The sequence below is a fragment of the Sinocyclocheilus grahami genome, unplaced genomic scaffold, assembly GCF_001515645.1.
Source record: "Sinocyclocheilus grahami isolate Dianchi unplaced genomic scaffold, SAMN03320097.WGS_v1.1 scaffold37.1, whole genome shotgun sequence".
Lineage (NCBI taxonomy): Eukaryota > Metazoa > Chordata > Actinopteri > Cypriniformes > Cyprinidae > Sinocyclocheilus > Sinocyclocheilus grahami.
This window is the reverse complement of record NW_015505216.1, coordinates 1,257,859-1,267,523: the sequence shown is the minus strand read 5'-3', so window position 1 is coordinate 1,267,523 and position 9,665 is coordinate 1,257,859. Positions and strand designations below refer to the sequence as shown.

Below are 9,665 nucleotides of genomic sequence, written 5' to 3'. Positions count from 1 at the left end.
TATTTGGCGCCACCTATTGTTGTGGGTGTATTATTGACATGTCAAAGTCTAGACCCTGAATATAAGACGACCGCGTTTTTTCAGATGTATTGCCAAGAAAAAAACATCGTCTTATATTCGGGTCAATACGGTACATAAATGTGAAAATAAATAAAAGTGGAAATAAATAAATGTATAAAAAAATATAAAAAATAATAAATGTGTAAAAAAAAAAAAAAAACATAAATAAGGAAATAAAATGATAAATGATTATTTATTTTTGCTTTTTTTACATTTCTTTGTACATTTCTTTATTTATTTATAATTATGGCAGGATTGGCATTCCATAATATATAGAGGGCACACAGAGTCATTCACGCAAACACTAAACACCAGCATGATAACTCACACACGACACTTAAATAATGCAATAAACATTCATTAAACAACAGAAGATGTAACATAAACCCACATCTACATAACTGATAACAAACATGACAAAACTATTTAAAAACATGATTATTTCAACAAAATGCTTTCAAATGTGGAGTGTCACGCAGGGAATTCTGGGAATATCAGTTTACAGTTTTTTACTGTAAATTATACGTTGATTTGTTCTTTTTTTACTTTTAAAAATGTTATAATTAACAGCATTTTATTGTAAAATTACATGAAATGGCCGGTTAGATCTTTTACAGTTTTTCCCTGATACTGACCTTCAGTCATAAAAAAAGATGCCATTAAACAAATATAAAAAAAAGATATATACGGTCTTTATTAAAGTATATTTAAAAACTTTATTGTTAGGTGGGATTTTTGTAATCGATTGACAGCACTAATATATATATATATATATATTGAAGTGATATTTTAAAATGCAGTAAAACAGTTACATTGTGAAATATTATTACAATTAAAAATAAATGTTTTCTCTCTGAATAAAATGTAAGTTGTAATTTCTTCCTATGAGGGCAAAGCTGAGTTTTTAGCCATGACTGATGAATAGAAATTCATCAAAAGAATCTAGAACAGCATTTATTTAATATAATATTGTAATATTATACATTTCTTTACTGCCACTTTAGATACATTTTATGCATCCTTGCTAAATAAATATATTATTATTATTATATATATATTTTTTTATATCTTGCCCCATTTTTTTAAATTGTAATAATATTTCTCACTAGTACGGTTTTAACTGTATTTTTAATTGTGGATGTTTGTCTTCTGTTTCTTTAAAATTTGAATGTTTATATACTATGGAACTGTATGATACTACAGTATATTACTGTATCAGTTTTTTTTCTGTACTACAGTCACCCCTGACTGCTCCTCTGTAGTATGATTCATGTGTCAGTGTGAATGTGTAATTCAGATATTCTGCTCCTCTTTCTTGCTGCCACCCATGTCAGAGCTCAACCCTGCAGGTGAGTGACAGAAAGGACCTCAGAACAGGATATATGTTTCCTATCATCAGATGTGATCGCATATGTTCAGCTGTAGGCAAACACTTTAATATGCAAACATGTTCATAAATATACACACAAAGCACAGGGCATTTCTAATACACATTCACTGCAGTAGTTGACGTGTCCAGTAGGGGGTAGGGGTGACAGCATCATGCAGGTGCTTTTATTTCCCATCTGACAGACAGGAAAGTATGTCATGTCCTTCTTTGCTCAAAACTTTTTTGTCATCCAAATCCCTTAGACATAAACTTTGAGATTTTAAATTAATATTTCAATAATTTAACAACACATTTGCATGTTCACAGTTTTCTGATGTCGGTTAATGGTCAAAACATGCAAGTAAACCGATAAAATATTTCATCTTTTTTTTTAGTAAGTGTTTATTTATTAAGTTGTTTTTATGTACTGCGTAGGGCTGTGTGACTTGCCCCCCCCCCAAAAAAATGAAGAAAGAAAAAAAAAATTGGAAATTTTAAAAAAAAAAAAAAAAATTACATCAAGTCTTGATTCTTAAATTCTTCACATTCAAAACCTCAAGATTTTAACATTTCAAATTCAAGCTTTTATTTCGGCGGAATATTGAAATGCTGTTAACCTCTGCCCACAAAAATGTTGGAAATTATGTGAATATATTAATTAAAGTGTACCTAGCACACATTGGCTTCCCAAATGCAAGGTAGACTCAAAGCACATTAAGAAATGATGTTCAGAACCAAGCTGAAAGGAAACCCTGCTCTCAAGTATGACATTAGATCAGTGGCGCATGCCCCTACAGTACAGGTTTAGATTACCTTAACAAAAATAACAGGAAAGCATTACTGAAACTCCTGATGCACTCATCTACTCAACATATAATTATCCCATGTGTTTGTGAACAGTACATAGGTACTTGTTTATTTTTTCAGCAGCACTGATCTTATATTCTTTTCTTCAAACTCTCAGAGAGTCTCCTCTGCCTCATCCTTATTTCCAATAAGACTTGTTCAGTCAATTTTGGCTGACATTTTTGAAGACTAGTCTGAAGATGAAACTTTTTACAGTTCAGTGTGTGTTTGAGTGGTTCTTGTCTTTTGTGTAATGACTTGTCTTTGTGTTTGCGCTCACTCTGTCAGGAATCCCTCGAGTATCTCAGTGTAAATTCAACCTGCCTCTTCGGTTAGTGTGCTACCCCTCCTCAGCTATCAAAAATGCCAAGTACAAGATCACTGTGGACACCAACAAACCTCCTGTCAACCTCAGTGAAGTCTTCCCAGGTACCACAACCAAACTTATTTATTCTAATTCTATTTCAGTCCAGCCATCTCTGGAAATTATGGATGAATCATACAAAAACACATTGCAACACGTCACCTCAAGCTTCCTTGCCAAAAAGTCAACCATTAACCATAATCTCTATGTCAATTACCAGCACTACTATTTTAAGAGTCATGGGTTGAACTACTAATTTTACAGATTCATTAGTTTGCCACTGGGGGTGCTACAACAGGCAACATATGTAAAAGTTTGCATACCTTGGGTCTCACTTCAGCAAAGATAAATGTATATTTTTTTATATATTGTTAAACATTGTACATTTCTACTCGTGTGGCAGATATTTAATGGGTGTAGTGTAAGGCTGTCAGTTGTAAGGGCCTTTATTGTGGAAAAAATATAAAATAAAAAAAATATATATATACAGTGGGGAAAAAAAGTATTTAGTCAGCCACCAATTGTGCAAGTTCTCCCACTTAAAAAGATGAGAGAGGTCTGTAATTTTCATCATAGGTATACCTCAACTATGAGAGACAAAATGAGAAAACAAAAAATCAAGAAAATCACATTGTAGGATTTTTAAAGAATTTATTTGCAAATTATGGTGGAAAATAAGTATTTGGTCAATAACAAAATTTCATCTCAATACTTTGTTATATACCCTTTGTTGGCAATGACAGAGGTCAAACGTTTTCTGTAAGTCTTCACAAGGTTTTCACACACTGTTGCTGGTATTTTGGCCCATTCCTCCATGCAGATCTCCTCTAGAGCAGTAATGTTTTGGGGCTGTCGCTGGGCAACACGGATTTTCAACTCCCTCCAAAGATTTTCTATGGAGTTGAGATCTGGAGACTGGCTAGGCCACTCCAGGACCTTGAAATGCTTCTTACGAAGCCACTCCTTCGTTGCCCGGGCGGTGTGTTTGGGATCATTGTCATGCTGAAAGACCCAGCCACGTTTCATCTTCAATGCCCTTGCTGATGGAAGGAGGTTTTCACTCAAAATCTCACGATACATGGCCCCATTCATTCGTTCGTTTACACGGATCAGTCGTCCTGGTCCCTTTGCAGAAAAACAGCCCCAAAGCATGATATTTCCACCCCCATGCTTCACAGTAGGTATGGTAGTCTTTGGATGCAACTCAGCATTCTTTCTCCTCAAGTTGAGTTTTTACCAAAAAGTTATATTTTGGTTTCATCTGACCATATGACATTCTCCCAATCCTCTTCTGGATCATCCAAATGCTCTCTAGCAAACTTCAGACAGGCCTGGACATGTACTGGCTTAAGCAGGGGGACACATCTGGCACTGCAGGATTTGAGTCCCTGGCAGCGCAGTGTGTTACTGATGGTAGCCTTTGTTACTTTGGTCCCAGCTCTCTGCAGGTCATTCACTAGGTCCCCCCGTGTGGTTCTGGGATTTTTGCTCACAGTTCTTGTGATCATTTTGACCCCACAGGGTGAGATCTTGCGTGGAGCCCCAGATCGAGGGAGATTATCAGTGGTCTTGTATGTCTTCCATTTTCTAATAATTGCTCCCACAGTTGATTTCTTCACACAAAGCTGCTTACCTATTGCAGATTCAGTCTTCCCAGCCTGGTGCAGGTCTACAATTTTGTTTCTGGTGTCCTTTGACAGCTCTTTGGTCGTGGCCATGGTGGAGTTTGGAGTGTGACTGTTTGAGGTTGTGGACAGATGTCTTTTATACTGATAACGAGTTCAAACAGATGCCATTAATACAGGTAACCAGTGGAGGACAGAGGAGCCTCTTAAAGAAGAAGTTACAAGTCTGTGAGAGCCAGAAATTTGGTGGCTGACTAAATACTTATATATATATATATAGAGAGAGAGAGATATATAGAGAGAGAGAGAGAGAGAGATCAAAATTAGAGAGAAACCTAAAATGTCCTAAATTTCAAGGTCACTGTTTAGTCCTATTTGAACTTATGCTAACAGGAGTAGAAGGGCAGTTTTTTAAAGCATATTTCACAAATTAATTGTATTCTGAAGCACAGTATAAAAAACTTAAATGGGATATTTAAAAAAGAACTCAGATCAAAATTAGAGAACAGTTACAGATACCTCCACGTTATTGGTGTTAATCTGGCACCTGTTGCTAATTTCCTTCATTATATGACAAACCCTATTTAACTGGCAGCATTCCTCTAATTTTCACTGTGATTGCAAGATGGCGGGCTTCTCTAAGGTGACTGAAACCCTGCAACAGGAGGTGGTCCAGATGAAGGCCAAAGAGATGATCCTTTCAGTCACTGTAAGAGAAGTTGGTCATTCCAAATCTGTGATTTCTGCAATATTGCAGCTTTACAATAACACTAATTCATTCAAGTCCCCCAAAAAGGCTGGTCGTCCACGTAAGACAATTGCACGAGAAGACAGGATAATGTGGAGACTTTCAGTAGGGAATGGGTTCAACACTGCAGCTGGAATTGCTTGCCAGTTCAGTGCTGAACAGGGTAAGGATCTGTCTCGGCATGTTTAAGAGAAGTCGGACTGAAAGCGCACTCTGCAGTGACCAAGCCTCTCATCAGCAAAAAGAATCAAAAGGCTAGACTCACATTTGCTAAGGAGCATGTTGTGTAGAGAGAGGAGGACTGGCCCGAAGTTCACTTTAGTGAGTTTAATTTATTTGGGTCTGATGGAAAGAAGTCAGTAAATGGTGGAGGAGGAAGTGTTATGCTTTGGGGGATGTTTTCTGCCTCTTTTACAGCTACATGGCAGGTGAATGCAAATGTTTATCAGAACCTCCTTCAGCAACATGCAGTTCCTTCCCTGCAAGCATCTCCCAATCAGCCTGCAATTTTCATGCAAGACAATGTCCCTGTCACACTGCAAAACGGGTAAATCAGTTCCTTGAAGCTAATGGCCGTCCCAGAGTCCTGATCTAAATCCAGTTAAAAATCTCTGGAAAATCCTTGGCAACAAAGTTATGGCTAAGTTGTAGTCTTCTTTCGTGCTACAGTGGTTACTGTTTTCTAATTTTGATCACTGTGTTTTCCACAAAAAAAAAAGTTTTTATTGAAATGCCTTGGTTATTTTGTAAAACATGTTAGCATAACAGTGGTATACCCACAGCTAATATTTCTTCAAATTTTGAGCGATGAAGATTAACAATATTTCAGAAAAAAATCAAGTATTTATAGATTGTTCTCTAATTTTAATCTCCACTGTATAATACATAATAATACATTTATACAGTAAATTACTAATTGCATTTAAAGAGCATTTGCCCATTGAATACTTGCACAACTGTTTCCGAATTTTAGTTATTACATCTTACGGGCCAGATTAGCAAAACATTCTTAAGAATAATATTCTTTTTTTACTGCTTTTTCCTAACTTCCTTGTATTTCCAAAAGCATTTCTAAAGAAAGTTCTAATCTTTTTTCTTAAGATTGTTCTAAAGACAAAACTTAAGAAGATTTTAGAAGTTAGGATAAGCTCCAACTTGTCTTAAGTTTCATTAAAAAAGGACATGTAATTTTTTTTCTGAAAAAATGTAAGGAAAATATTAGGTCTGTCGATTTAAGGCATTAATGGCTCTTGTGGTACTTTGATGTCATATACCGATCAATCTGCGCAGCGCTGCTTCAAGTCGAACACACCTATACATTGGATTCATGACAAACATGATGCAGGGCAACAACTCACTGCATGAAGTAGCCGAAAGAATGCAGTTATATGCCCCTAAAATTCAAGAGATCGGGGCAAAAATGCCCGTTTGAGTTAGTCTCATATTTATATAATATGATATAGTTAAGCAATATCACACAAGCAACGAGTGCTGTTTTAGTCCCAAATAGCATGAGTGCAAATGTGATATAGAATTTATATAGCATTTCATTAAATAAGAACTTTATTTAATGAAATAAGAACTCCAAAAACTTGTTTTTGCTCAATTTTGCCAATGCAAATATTACCTACTGTATAAAGCCAAAGCGGAACTGTTGTGTGTCTTCGAGCATCACACAGTGGTGATTCGTTTCTGAATGAATCCGTGTTTTGAACGAACGGGTGAACCAATGATTCAATGGCCCATTCATAAAGAGCGCCATTTACTTAATTCATAAATGAATCAGCAGTTTGAACGAATCGAATGAATGAATGACTCAATGACTTATCCATTAAGACATTTACCGCCACATACTGGCAGTTTTAGTTTCTTATTTAGAGTATCATTTTATTAAAACTAAAAATAATCTACTTTGACAGTGTCAAACAGGAAGTGAGATTTTATCTTTTAAATGCTCTATTGAGACAAAACTTGATGTATGTTATTAAAACCATGCCCTGAAGATGCCAGTGTTGGCACAGGTTCTACTGATCAAGAACTGTGAAAAATATGTTTTGAGGTTTCTGAATACTTTTAAAAACTCAACTGTTCTCTTTGTGTCCTAGTCCTACTCAATGATTTGTGTGTGTGTGTGTCTTTTGGTCTGTTTTTGTGTCTTTTGTATTCGTGTTTTAGTAATCTTGGAGTATTTGAATTATTATTATTATTATTATTTGTCAGTTAAGTGCCACTCTTTAAAATTGCTTTAGAAAATGAGTACTTCAGATTTGAGATAAAATATTCTGACTTTATTTCTAAACACTTTTCTAGTTATATTTGATCTAGTTATATAAATCACCTTTCTAGTTATATTTAAATTAGTACTGGGCAACGATTACATTTTTTAATCGCGATTAATTGTATGATTTTCTGCGATTAATCACAATTAATTACATTGTTATGCACAAATAATGAATTCAAAAGAAGTGTATTATGCACTTTTTCATTTAAAAGTACTGCTATATGAACAAAAGTGCAATAACATTTGGTTTGCAAACAGCAAACAGCTGCAAACAGCTGGTTTTTACAGCAGTATTCCATTTACGTAGTAGCAGTTAAAATATTTATTGTAAATCTCAGTTTATAACATTAATGTAATCAAATTAAATATAAAAGAAACTATTTACCACTGCCAGGGCATTAACGTTTTTATAGAAAATATTTTATAGTTTGTTCACAAGTTATGCTCAGAGTCCAGTGCCTCCATCATAACATTATAACAGACACCTTCCGAGTAGAGACCTGCACTATCGCGAGCCGGGACCCAACGCAGCAGAGTGCAGCGCGGGACAACACTTGATGGGCGAGTGCTGGTGCGGGTGGGTAGAGACTCGTGTGCGGGATGCGGGAGAATAAGGGTGTACACTAGGCAATCTTAACTGTGCCCGAGCGCGTCTGACCCCCAAAGCCCGGTTCGTTTGACTAGTGTGATCACTCCGTGCCACGCTCGGTTGGAAGTGGGCCAGAGCGCGGTTCAGTTATATATAGATCAGTGAGTGTGAGTGCTTCTGATACACGCAGAATGATTGCGTGAACATTTCTGAGCGGCAAAAGTGATAGACCTGTAAAGCAATATATTGTGAAAGGCGCTGTGTGTTACTGCATCCCCATCGACTCAAAATAATAAACCACAAAGTTAACAAAACGATGCACTCCACTGTGTTGAGCGAGAGCACTTATTCTCTGCTGTCTTCACGTGCTATCAGAAACTTCCTGTTTCCCACTTATGAAGTCGTTAGCGCTTCATGTGAGCGCTGCTGCAGTCTTAGGCCCACCCCATATGCTCTCTCGTTGGTTGAGACGCGTGATGGCACCCATCCCAAGCCAGTAGCCTACTGATCAAACCCCACCCCTCCTGTGACCCATGGTTTGTATGTTTGTATGTGTATGTATGTGTATTCAGAGCCAGTGAGCATCGGACTTTCATAATAATAAAAAACTACGTTAACACGCGATAAAATAATTGTCTGCGTTAATCAATTAATGCATTAATGCGACAATAACGCGTTAACTTGCCCAGCCCTAATTTTAATGTTATTCCAAGGAAATATTTCGAATTGTATTAACGTCCATGTTATTCCATTTCGAATTGTATTAACGTCCTGCGCCTCCAAAGTGGCTTTTCTTTTTGACTGACATCACCAAGCCCAAAAGCCCAACTCCAATCAGCTGTCATATAAAGACCACTTTTCTCCATTCACTCTGTTTCTCATGGTTAACATCAAATCCTGCCCTACATTTTCATGTGGAATATCCTTGTCACTCAGAAATAGATTTTATGAAATGTTCATTTTATGACAGTAACTTGAACTGAACTGACTTGAATGACTTAAAGAAAATGTTTTGAAATCTGCTTCATAAAGACAAGCACATGGTGACAGCAGCAAAGAAAAACTCTCTGTTTGGAGACAAAGAAGGAAAAACAACATGTAGAGTAATCTCAGAAAGAAAACCTATCCTCTATACTTGAGTGACAGTTGTTGTAGTTATCTGAAAGTTCTTCAAAGTCTCTTGAAGAATGCCAATGCGCCAGTGTATGAACTTGTGGTAAAACTGTGTCGATATTTGTAAACTGGTGCTGGGAATTTAAGAATCAGGTACATTATTAGGTGAAAGAGCCACCATGGTTGTGTATTTCCACAACAAAGAGGTCAGTCAAATCCTGTAATGAAAGTTTTGTTGTGGTGCCAGTGTTGATCGACATCTTGCTCTCTCTCTCTCTCTCGCTCCCTCCCTTTCTTCTGTCTGTCTTTCATGAACACACATAAATGCACACTTTCACACCCCCCCCCCCCCCCCCCCCCCCCCCCCAAATAAACTCTTCGGATCTAGACTATTCACATAAATGACACATTTTTATTCAAAACGGCTAATTTCACTGAAAAGTGAACAATTTGCAGGTATGTTAGTGAGTGTGGAAGTGACAACCAAAACGTAATAAGGATTAAGCCAACATGGATGCATGACTGCAGAAATGTTATAGCGACAGTGTTTTGAACTCTAAATCAAGCAATGACATTAAGTAGCTGCCAAATCAAGTACATATCAGATGGAGTGCAGAGGTAAAAAAAAAAAAAAAAAAATTACACGCAATGAAGAACAGGGCCGCTTTAC

General features: G+C 36.6%; 2 protein-coding genes across 3 annotated transcripts in view; both read left to right on the top strand.

Annotated features, from left to right (window-relative positions):
* Window positions 1-2,853, top strand: part of LOC107581692 (protein PTHB1-like) — a 42,317-nt gene extending 39,464 nt beyond the window's left edge. Inside the window, exons 14-15 of one of the 2 annotated variants that reach the window (XM_016267313.1) lie at window positions 1,395-1,409; window positions 2,564-2,853. The gene's annotated coding sequence lies outside the window, so the exon portion shown is untranslated. The remainder of the gene's footprint in view (window positions 1-1,394; window positions 1,410-2,563) is intronic. The other variant, XM_016267314.1, reaches the window with a different exon arrangement.
* Window positions 1,388-9,665, top strand: part of LOC107581752 (protein PTHB1-like) — a 131,868-nt gene continuing 123,590 nt past the window's right edge. The window contains exons 1-2 of the mRNA XM_016267403.1: window positions 1,388-1,409; window positions 2,564-2,704. Of these exons, the coding sequence (XP_016122889.1) occupies window positions 1,388-1,409; window positions 2,564-2,704 (163 nt within the window). The remainder of the gene's footprint in view (window positions 1,410-2,563; window positions 2,705-9,665) is intronic.